Below are 12,568 nucleotides of genomic sequence, written 5' to 3'. Positions count from 1 at the left end.
ATAAAGGATTTACTGTAACACTTTGTGATGGACAATCTGCATGGACAGGCCAAGGTAAACATACTTTATTTTTACATACATTTCAACAATGGACATTGTGTTCATGTATAAATTTTGTGGACATTGTCATATAGGGCTTGCATATATACTTAGCCTTTGGTTGCCAGTATACCTGGGCATACCGGCTTCTCCTGCATACCAGGAATAAATGAACTCCCATGTGCCTGTGTGGGAGTTAAGTCATCCTGGCCTGGCCATTCAAGGTGGCCTGAAGATCTTCTACAAGAAGAGAAGAAAGAAGAAGATGGTTGCATCCTCCAAGGGAACATGGACTGGTGAGTATTTGGGGTTTCCAATAGTTTCTCTTTAGGCCATAATATATAGGAATCAAAAACCTTCATTATACCTTGTCTTTGAATTAATCATATGTAGTATGTCCACACTAAGAAGAACACTATTACACTATTCATCATTTGACAACTTTGACAACTCTTTGCCTATGGGTAAACCATGGACCACAATACCCAATATACCAAAAAGTGGTAACATATACTGTAGAGCAAACAAATGTTACTACTATTTATAGTATAAAATAGTACATATTATTACTGGAAGATAATATCTTCAATGTAATTAGTAAGTAGATACAATAAAACTAATTTAACTAAGTCTTAAATATTATCTTGACATGAATATACCAAGACATGATTTTTTTCACTCGTATTTCACAAAAGTTTATATTACTTGTTGTAGTTTAAAGGAGTTGTTATTTCAGGAGTAGGATATGGAAGAGGTATATTTTGCAGCAACATAATAACAAGATGTCAGTCTCTGCTTTATGCTGTAATTTGCCATTATTTATATTACGGGGATGCAATCCATCTGAGCAACAAAAGCATGACGCAAGTTAACGTGCAAGTCTTGCAGTCTTTATACACAACAGAAGAACCACAGCCCTTGTTTTCGTTTAAGTTTTTTCCTGGGTATCTGATTGCTGTAATAAATGTAAAATCATTTGAGTACCAAAAAAGAAGAGTTTGGAGAGCCAACACAATGTAAAGTTATAGAAAACCAATGTATTTAGACAAATAAGAAAGAACTGAATGGGGTTACTAACAATGTTCCAAGATCACAGAATGATTCAGGGGCAATCTTCCCACATCTGGAACTCTTACCTCCTGAATGTTTTCCTTTTTTTAAAAGTGTCTGCAGAAGATATATCCAGGGAAGCAGCAGATATGGAGATGGAAAGGTCAAAATATGTTGAAGAGTTAAAGAAAGCTCTGATTGCCACAACACAGCCAGCTAGCAAATATAGTTTTGATCTGGTAAAGGATGGAGAAAAACCTGACCTGTATTGCTTTACTTATGAGAAAAAATTAATGGATGTTTCGGTAAGTACCACTTTTCTTTGCCGGGATAGCAGAATGCAGAACAGTGTGCAGATTTTGGTATAATAGATGCTCTTGTATGTTTATTGAATTAGTGTGAATTAGCTATTTAGAATTTTAGTCTAAACTGATCTGCATGCTTTTTGTTTTTTTATTTAATATAGCGATTTGGGGTTCACTTTATTTAGTTGTTTGAACTTATATATATATTTAAACATTTTTTTTTTCACAATAACACATACCATATTATACAGTCTCATTATTTATTTAACACAGTCAAAGTGCAAAAGCAATGTGTGAAAAATTAATAAATCCCTATTACTTAAAAAAAAAATTAGGAGAACAGGATGCAGCCAGGAACTACTAATCAATGCACTTGAGTGTAATCACCTTTATAAAAGCATAAGTTTTAGCAGTTTGCTGGTCTGCAGCATGCAGGTGTGTGTTAACACAAAGCCAAAAAGGGAAGACCTCAGCAATGATCTTAGAGAAGCAATTGTTGCTGCCCATTATTCTGGTAAAGATTATAAGTCTATTTGCAAACAATTTGAAGTCCATCATTCAAGTGGAAAACATCAAGACTGTTGTCAATTTTCCCAGGGGTGGAAGTCCCAGCAAATTCACCTCAGGTCAAGGTCAGAGGTGCAATACTCAGGGAAATTGCAAAACACCCAAGAGTGAAATAAATAAAACTAACACTAAAGGCTCCAACATGGTAATGATATTCATGATAGTGTTATTAGTAAAAGACTAAACAAATATGGCTTGTTTGAAAGGGTTGTTAGGAGAAAATATCTGTAAAAAGGACATGGCAGGACAGTTTAGGTTTGCAGAGTTGCTTCTGAACAAACCATCAAACTTCTGGAACAATATTCTTTGAATAGACAAGACCAATGTGGAGAAGCTTTATTATACTACACGGGGCTAAGCTTGGTGAATACCAAATGTATGGGCACAAATGTGTCCTACCAAATGTAAAGGGGTGATGATTTAAGCTTCTTTTGCTGTAAAAAGACATGTTCACCTTGCAGTCGTTGAGTCAACCATGAACTCCTGTACACCAAAGTATTCTAGAGTTACATCTGAGGCCATTTGTGCGACAGCTGTATCTTGTCCAAAACTGGATCTTCCAACACCACAAGATGATCCCAAACACACCAGCACATCTACAAAAGAATGTCTGAAAAAGAAAAGAATCAATGTGTTGCAATAGCCTAGTCAAAGTTCAGGCCTCAACCTTATCTAAATGCTGTGGCAGGACCTTAAGAGAGCTGAGAATAAACAAATGCCCACAAATCTTAGTAATGTTGTAAAGATGATTGGGCCAAAATTCCTTTGCAACGTTGTGAGAGACTGAAAAAAGTCCTAAAGAAAATTATGACTTCTAGTTTTTGCTGCTATAGTTGATTCCTACTAATATTTGAATTTTGGGGTGTACGTGTATTTCATACATGGCTTCACACATTGCCTTTATTTTTGTTAAGTAAATAATGACATCAGGGAATGTGTTGTGTTTTGTTTTAGAAGGTTAGATTTATAACTTTATATGCTCTCTGATAGGGACAGGTGATTCATGGAGCTGGAGGTCTTTAAAGAGTAATCATGCTAATGTGTTAAAAGGAGACCAGATTTCCACCTGCTAGTTTAATAACAGATTACGTTATATTAATTTGCAATAGTTGTTAGTCTGAACCTTAAAGAACAAAGAAAAAAATGTATAAATCTAAATTAATAAAAAACCGCAACAAATAGCTTCTTGTGGGTCTTTTTTTCTTAGATTCACATTAGAATCAATTAGGTAATCAGGACAGCAAATTTCCTCTTATAAGAAGAGGTCTGCTAAGAAAATTGAAAACTTTGGATAATGGAGTGGTCTTCCCTGCCTTGTTGCTGAATTTAATTTAATTTATATTAGAGATTTGTAGGCTTTAGCCTTTTGGGGAGGTATATTACACCAGTGGTTTACAACAACTCAAAAGCAACAAGCTTCCTAAATATACTGTAAATCCAAAACTAAACCTTAAGTATTGAGTATTCTTTATGGTTATCATAATGCCGTGTCTTTAAATAACTCTCTAACAATCAACAATGTCTGCTAATTTATGTCCCTGTGTGAGACATTGTGTAGGTTACTGTCAATGATGCCAGTTCTCACAAGTATAGACTATTGTTCTCTTGCTTTAAGTTTTTTATTCGATAGGGACAACCTGGTATATTGTGAGAATTTTTCTATCTTCCAATATGTGATATAATTAATGCAAAAGAATTCTGTAGCAGTGTTCAATGGTTTTTATTTTTCCTTCTTAATCTGTTAGTAGCTGCAAAACTTTAATGACCTTTTTGACATTAAAGAGCAAAATCAGTTTATTTTTTTTCATTTACAATCCTGACCCTAGTAATTGTTACTTACCATTTACGTTATTGTTTTGGAATCAGCATTCTTGCATTGGGCAACAACTCTTTAGTGGCAAAACAGTAAATAGCAGCATTTCATCCATCTTCTATAGCTCACATATTGTTCTAGAGGATGAACCCTTCGGTTGTACTTGTTAGTTTCGGCTTTCTACCACATCATCTACCCATAGATACTGGTTGACAGCATATGCTCTCTTTGTGTCATGTATAAAGAGATGTGCAGTAAACTCTTCCAGTTTCATGTAGGTACATTGCATGCTACTGACCCGATACGACCTGGTGGGATCAAGTTTAGGTATTTTCAGAATCTATTCACAATCCATTCCTGCATAATATAGTGCTTTGACTTTTGCTTTAAAGTCTGAAAGACTGAACAGGTGAAACCATGCTGTATACAATTCTTGTTTTATTTTACTTTTTTAAGTGATTCTATAATTGCTTACCAGTGTGGACCCAAAGTAAGAATCTGCATCTCAGAGTGAGAGCAGCAGTTTCTTTCAGTGGTCTAACCAACCCTCCCAGGGGCAGTTTGGATCCAGGGGGTGGAGAAGAGACTACAATTTATGTCTGTCACAAAGTGAAAACACATTATGCAATATCTCACCATTTCACTTTCTTGGAGCAAATCCCAACTTGGTCTCTGACTTTGGAAAAAGTTCTTTGTTTATATGAATTACAATATAAATAATCAACAGGAAATGGATGTACTGTATTTTCTTATTGTTTAGATTTGTTTATTTCCTGAATCAGAAAACAAAGTAATCCAGCAGGGGGTTCTGCATACAGTTTAGCATATGTTTTCCATAAATATGTGTTTACTTAAGCTTTTGCATTTCAGACACAAAAGATGTCCATGATGGTTTATTAACATATATCATCTGTTCTCAAAAGGAAATCTCTGTATGTCCAATTTATTCTTATATATTAGAAAGCTTAAAATGACTAAATGTCTTTACCAAGTTCCATAATTTAAAGTACAGATAGATGTGCATAACACACCAATAATTTTAATGTGCTTATTTCTATTTATTATGTACATTGCATTTACAATTTCAAAGATTTCAATTTAAGTTTTCCTTATAGTTGTTATTAGCTAATTTGTGTTCTATAAATTCCATTCTATTAGGGTAGAGAATATGTAATGTCAGAGTAATGTAAATGAGAGATTTTCGTACTATTCAAACATGTCCAGTGTTGAACCCAGAAAATTTTTTAAGCCATGTGGGAAGACATTGAAGATGGGAGGCAGCCCTTTTTATTGTGACCCTACTCTTCAGTAACCACCCAAAAACAGCCGGGGCTGGGGAGAACTCTGATGTCTAATATCCAAAATATCCAGTCAAAACTCCATGTGATGGTCTTTTGACTGGACTGTACTTGCATTGTTCCATTTTAGATTGCCATACTTCCAGAATTATTTTCTCCAGTCCAATATCAAACTTTCCTTGTATGGACTCCCAAAGCTTCCCATCTTCTCCTGTCCATTTTAGCACTCCTCTTCCCCTACAAGCAACCCATCCTAATGCTTTAAAAGGTTTCTCTGCTTTATACTTACTTATACCCTCTTGTTTGTCTGTCCTCTGTCTTTCATGCTACTTGACAGAATGATCAATATAACTATACCAGGGCCTCACTTTAAAATAATAGGATTACACTTCCAATTTTCCTTCTCGACTGAGCATTTTACATTCCATGCTCATGCATAAATTTAGACTAAATATTTTTATTCATTGGACAAATATGGCTGATAAAGCTTCACTGACAGAACTAGTCAGAATGTTTTCAATATGCACCAAATCTGATCTGACATTACTTAGAGATTTATTTTTCAATGATTAACATGGTTTCACATTTCGCATTTCAAATCCTTCTAACAATTTAAACAACTTTTGCTTTTTCTATATAAAAACTCTCATCAAATTTCCTTCGCTTGAGAACAGTTTCCACCGTGTCCAGTTTTTGGTCCATACAATTTGAGTGAGAGTTGAGATATACAGTAAGTAGCAACTGGATCACATTTCCTTTTACATTTCCAATTAAAAATAACATTCATGTGAGGTATTTCCCTAGTTCTGGATATCATTACATTTCAGACATTTTTTGTATTTATACTTTCAGGTTTTTAGTACAAATGTTGAAAAATGTTAGGGCTGATGAATGTAGAGAGTCATCAAAACCAAAAGTTAACTGCTACAGGTGAAAAGTGTAGACACCTAGAAGTGCTTGGAGAACCCTCTAATAGCTCTCTTACCTACTGAATTTGGGGCAGTTCAGATGGACCATGCTTTCTAGGTAATATTCCTAAAATGCCACAGACTGCGCACACACATTCCTCTATAACTTTAATGCAAAATCGTTTGGAAGGCAGAACCTGTCAAATGACACTGTGGTTTTTAATAGTGAGTTCCATGGAGCTGTGGAAAAACTTGTTGGTAATCTTATAGCTCATTGTTAAAGTGTCTTTATGAAGTGATTAAATGAAAAGCAATTATCCTGTGTATACCTGCATGGTAACAATAAAAAAGTAAAAGCAAGCAAGCTAGTGTGAAAAGAGATAAAGTTCTATTTATTTCATAAAGATATATTCTAAAATGGCCTGGATACATTTGCTGGTATGTAGATCATAAATATGTGGATTTTAAAGATTTTTTAATCCAGATATTCTCTTCAATTAGTATCACAAATGTCTCCAGTGACATTTACCCTATTTAAATGGAGAAAATTAGGGGCTTTGTGCATGGCTAAGGAGGACCCTGGTCTCTTCCACCCCTGCAATCAAATATACCATGACCTAATGACTTTCCCTTTGCACTGGGGCACGGATGAGGAAGCAACATCTGATTAAAGTAGTTATTGTTCTAAATTGTGCAAACCATTGTAGCATATTTTGGAATGTTATTTACCCATAAATACATGTGATATGTGTAACTTTAACGCTGGGCATTTTGTTTTTCTTGTCTGTCTTGTATAGGCATACACACTTGCAAATACATATATCTGTCTTCTGAGCAAACATAACTGGACCGTTTCATAGAAAACAATAGTTATTTGTCTGGGAAAAAAAACCTGATTAAATTGACCAAATTTCATCAAAACTATAGAACAACTAGAACACTCCTCTAAAATCTAATCTTTGTCATTATTTCACCCAGAATCAATCATTTTATATTTCAAGATAATATTTTGCCTATGATATTTCCATATATACTATTAGTGAGGTGACCAGCAACCCAAAATAAAATCAATTTTAAATTTTAAAACTCATCCTATTGCATGTGGAAACACATGTCCAGGCTCTTTAAATATTTATTGTCCCCAGAATAAATATTACATAAATGCTTCACCTTTGATCAGTGGTTGTTACCTGTTATGCTGTGATGTAACCCACATATGCCAAAAATTGGAGATTTGCTTTAGTGTTATCCTGCAATGGCATATTGTACATCCAAAACTTCTGCCCTATAGCACAAATAGAGCCTCATATGATAGAAATAATTAGATCCAAACTATGTAAAGCTGTTTCCGCCCAGTTAGTTATCATTTGCATGGATAAAATGGCTCTAAGTTTAACCATAAAAGTTATAGTACGATTTAAAGTGATTTAAAAGTTCTTAATTGAACCAGTGCATAGCATACTAAAGCCATGAAGTTATGAATAGGACAAATAAGTACCTTCTGTTCTAAGGCTCCACTTTGCTTATTTTCTCATAATGTTAACGTACATGTCCATCAATTACAGTATCTTTACTTCCTACAGCTGTCAAAGAGGCACCATAATTTACCTCCACAGTTTTTCATGTTGTTACGGTCCATATGTGACTATGGTTAAAAATTGGTTTAAGGTGACCTGATCAGAAGCCCTTAATGTTGACTGTTTTATTGGATGTCTGCAGTTACTGTGCAGGGGGCATGTTCAGGTAGTAAAGGCATCCCAGATGCACTTGTAATTACTGACTGGTGGCATGATGCTTGACTTCTTTCGAATTATCTCCACACTTTACATACTCATGGGAGTATTTAATAAATTCCAGAAAATTGTAGACAGCTATATGCACATCTTGGCATTCAGATGTTAGAAACTGCTTCAGCACAGAAACCTAAAGTTCAAAAACATACATACTTAGTGAACCGCTAAAACCCTGACTGAAATGTTTATATATTATGTCTGACATACATCATATTCTTTAAATGTCTTGTGTACATTGCATTAATATTTTATTGCTTTTAAATCCTAACCTCATCACTTTGTTACAAAGCCACATGCCATAAAACTACAGCTACAAAGGTCACAGCCAAAGGGAAACAAAGGTTACTCAAATAACAGATAATTGTCCAACTTGGGGAATCTGAACTGTTGCTTTTGAATTGTGTTTTTTCATCGATAATTTGATACAGTTTATTACATTTTGCTTTCTTTGGGTGTATGGCAAATTTTTTGAGCTACATCTTTCAATGGAAAAATGTTTTCTTCTACTCATTGGGCCTGATTTATTAATGCACTGCAAGGCTGGAAGAATACACTTAAAATCAGTGAAGCTGGGTGATCCAGCAAACATGGAATGGATTTCTTCAAAGTCATTTGCTATTTGCTAGCAAATGTTTTGAATCCTTGACCAGATCCATTCCAGGTTTGCTGCATCACCTAGCTTCACTGATGAAAGTGTATCCTGTCCAGCCTTGGAGAGTTTTTTTTAATAAATCAGGCCCAATGTGTCCTCATGCCTTCTGCAAAAGTAATTTTCTAAAATGTAGTTTATTCTTGGAAAGCATTGTTGGTTATACTGTCCTACATGCACATTTGGCTGCCACGTACCCTAAGAACTTTCAGAAGTGTGTTTTTCTGTTAAGGAAAATGATATCAGCTTCTATGGTTGCTTTCTGTGGCCTTTTCTCTATTGCCAACCCAGTTATCACTTTTGGTTGCTGAGAAATCACATCAAAGGAATTAATAGCGAAGACTGGAAGAGGAGGGGGTGTCAATTTCTGGGAAAAAATATTTATCTGTGTGTTATTTGGCAACTAATACCATTCAAACTTTCACTTTGCATTGCCCAACATTCTATGGAATGTCCAACAGTCCAACATAGAAGGAATGGAAATCATTTCTACGTGTTTTGCAGAAACGATGGTGGATTGATGCATATATCTATTTGAATCAGGCCATCTCCTTCAAAGGGAATTTTTAAGAATAGCTTTTTGGCATCAGTATATTATGAAATGGCCTGATGCAAATTTGTACATTCATTAAACTGATTAATATATTTCACAGCTATTTTCACCCCACCCACTTTTTGACCACCAGCCTACAGATTCTTCCCACCCAGTGCTATGTCCCATTCACTCCTCTTTCTATTTGTTCATCATTATAAAGGGTTTCTACACAGGCCAATAAGAATGGCAGTTTAGCTTTGGCACTATAAAGAAGTACGAAAGTTTGGAAGCTTTTTTTTTTTTTATCTTGTATCTGCAGGTTTGCTGAAGCTGCATCAGGAAAGCACTGTGAAGTTGGACATTGAAATGTATAGATTTTTTGAAGTTCAGATAATTTGCTTTTTAGTAGACCTAAAAGCCTAAAATATTACCATTTAATAATAGGTTATTTGTAGAGATCTGAGCACCTCTTGAACGCTATGAAGTTCTGTGAGACTTGAATTCTTTAAGTAATCTAAAATGACTGCCTATAAACTTCACAAGAGCAGTTCTGTAAGAAAAGATTGCTACTGGCAATGAACCTCAATTGTCTCATCTTTTAGAGCCCTCAATAGACACATTGATTTTTTGTTAATTTGCATGGATTTGCAGGAGGCAGGATGAAGCTATTTAGTAATTATTCAGTCAAAAAATTGTTTCAATTAACGTAAAGGTCAAAATGTAACACAAATATTTATTTGCAATGAACCGCGGAACTACTATTCCCATAGACACCGTCTTTCTGATAAACTATTTTCTTTATTATAAATGGTTTAGCTGTAGGCAAGAAGTACTGCTATTGGGATAATTAGCAGAGCACCAGTTGTAAAGTGTCACACTGAAACAACAATGGCTTAGGTGCCTTGGGTACACATAAGTGTCAGTGTGTCAAGCCAGCTGCAAACTAGGCCACACACACTACTCTGTAAGGGGTCATTGAGACCTTGCCAGCTAAACTACTGCCACCTAAGCAAACATCATTGGTTTATTTCTTTATCTTTGTAGATGAGGAGTTGCATTTGTCTGTGTATAGGAGTGCACTTACAACTTCTGGTTGGCTTTTATAGGAGGCAACAATGACATGGAATCATTATTGATCTACTATCACCTTTCTAAATATGTAATTATAACCAACACAGCCTGATCTCATGGGATTCATATAAAGCAGAAAAATACTCGGGTTTGTATCCCTACCACCAAAAGCTTTTCCGGTTCAAGTAGCAGCAGTACAGAGCTGTAATATATTATTTTACATCACATTACCCTGCCACTGCTATACAGAATAGTCCTTTACAGGGAGAGCATTGTGTGTTACATAGAACTGACACTAGACAATACCAGCATCACCTGAATATGCTGTACTAGTGGTTGTTATTGCATGGAATAATTCTGTGTAATTGGTAATGTGCAGATACAACAAACACCCCTCATCCCAGTGTGTTAGTGGTCCATTCATCCCAGAAGACAGAGTTCCATTTCTCCATGTTCAGTGCTTAATTTGTGAGCAGGCTAGTGAGGGCTACAATGGGCTGGTGTCATGCACATAAATCAAGTCCCAATGTTTGAATAATTTGTTTTGTGTATGATCTTATATATTACTTGAGCTTGTTATGTGGACAAAAATTTAATTATTTTCTGTGATTGTATACATGCCTTTCTCATTGGTTATAAAAGGCTTTAAAGCAGTGTTTGTCACCAGGGTTTCACCAGAGGTTGCCAGGGGTTCATTGAATAATGAGCAATTTGTGTCCCTCAGGTCAGTTTAAGTGATACAATGATCTTTTTGGCTACCTGTATGGGTGACATTCCTCCCACTGGCCAGCAATGACAGATTAGGTGTGTGGCTAGTTGCAGTTTTTGAAGTAAATAAAGCTGCTGAGTAGTCTGTATATTACCCAAAATGTAATTACTGATGGTCAGTTATTAGTTTTCTTATGAAATGTTAAAATTGTTCCAGTAATTGTTCCTCACATGAACAATTCTTTTTGTTCTTTTGTATAATCTTCTGTGTTATTAAATTGGTGACACTGCAACGTACAAACACAAAGAACATTAACATCTGGGCTAATCATAGTCAGGTGAGTTCTGTGAAAAACCTTTGCCATGTTTGTTGTAATGGTCAGACTTAATAAGCCTGTGGGAGCATACACAGCAATTGGACCATTTAGAACCCTATTGAATATAGCCATGTGCGATCCCCCTTCATACTGCAAAATGTGTGGTATTAAGCATGCATTCTTTCTTTAGGCCTTGGGGACTGTAATGATGAAATTTCCTTGCTATATAGTTCCAGGTTCTCCCACCTATCATCCTAATTTTGGCTGTTCCCATCCAGTCTGGGGTGTCTCCACTACGCCCATTGTGTCCTCTATTATTATTATTATTAATATTATTATTATTACTCATTATTTATATATCGTCATCATATTAAGCAGCGCTGTACAAAGTCTGTAATCATGTCACTAACTGTCCCTCAGAGGAGCTCACAATCTATTGTCCCTATTGACCTCCCTATTGTCCCTATTGACCTCCCTATTGTCTATTGACCTCAGTCATATGTCTTTAATACAGTCTAAGGTCAATTTTGGGGGATAGCCAGTTAACCTAACTGCATGTTTTTCGTGATGTTGGAGGAAAGCGGAGTACCCGCAAAACCCACGCAAACATGTGGAAAACCTGCAAACTCCACTATAATTAAAAATCAATCAAATATAAATTCAACAGACACAATGGAACTCCCTTTTAATGACGGTGAAATGTTTGTAGATCTAGAAGCTCAAACATATAAAGAGACACCAGAGACACAAGACATTATGGTAACATGGTTTACATCTACAGCATCCACTGTATACTAAGGTTTAGTTTTGGGTTGACTAACCCTCTAAGGGAAAATGCAAAGTTTTCTTTATATCTTATTGGTGTTCCATATTCCATGGGAAGTTTGCAGTTTATGTAAGAATAACAGTTTGCAATTTTTGAAAGAATGTTGTGAGTACACTTTGTAAAACACTGCACAGTGGGCCACTTTTCATGTTGTCTATAAGCTACAAAACAACTAACATGTTTTCCATTATACAGCTGGTAAAGACAGAATTTATATCTTTAGATCCTGTAAGGAAGGAACATCTCCCAGGGTGCCGGAAAATGTATTCCAATTCATGTGCTAAACTCTTTAGAAGAAATATGCTGTGTTCTAAATTACTTTGTATTGTTAAAATTACAGAACTTTATGTTTACAAGTCACTCTATCCAAAATATTTTAGTTTTAGGTATATTTATCTGGCTTGATTTATATATATATATATATCTCTATAATAGGTGAACCTGAGTGCTCCAGCACACCTGGAATAGATCTGATCCTGGATTAAACATTAGCCTAATATTAGGAAAAGATTTTAAGTAAACCGTTTTGGTTCACTCATCATAATCTATTCTTCCCAGTCTTAGAGAGCATTAAAAAAACAGACCCATCCACCATTTAGTCATATCGGTTTTAAAAAAAGGTAAGTACAGGCATATTAAGTCTGTATACTTTGATTTTTGTATGATGTCATTATTTTTTTTTTTTTTTT

The 12,568-nt window shown here is 35.3% G+C and overlaps 1 protein-coding gene across 1 annotated transcript in view; it reads left to right on the top strand.

Moving 5' to 3' along the window:
- Nucleotides 1–12,568, top strand: part of XRCC4 (X-ray repair cross complementing 4) — a gene marked incomplete in the record, with an annotated part of 180,314 nt that overhangs the window by 31,491 nt on the left and 136,255 nt on the right. Inside the window, 2 exon segments of the mRNA XM_072416190.1 lie at nucleotides 1–54; nucleotides 1,204–1,394. Coding sequence (XP_072272291.1) covers nucleotides 1–54; nucleotides 1,204–1,394 — 245 coding nt within the window.

Source organism: Pyxicephalus adspersus, chromosome 6, assembly GCF_032062135.1.
Source record: "Pyxicephalus adspersus chromosome 6, UCB_Pads_2.0, whole genome shotgun sequence".
NCBI lineage: Eukaryota > Metazoa > Chordata > Amphibia > Anura > Pyxicephalidae > Pyxicephalus > Pyxicephalus adspersus.
The sequence above is the reverse complement of the archived record's forward strand: the minus strand, read 5'-3'. Positions and strand labels throughout refer to the sequence as shown.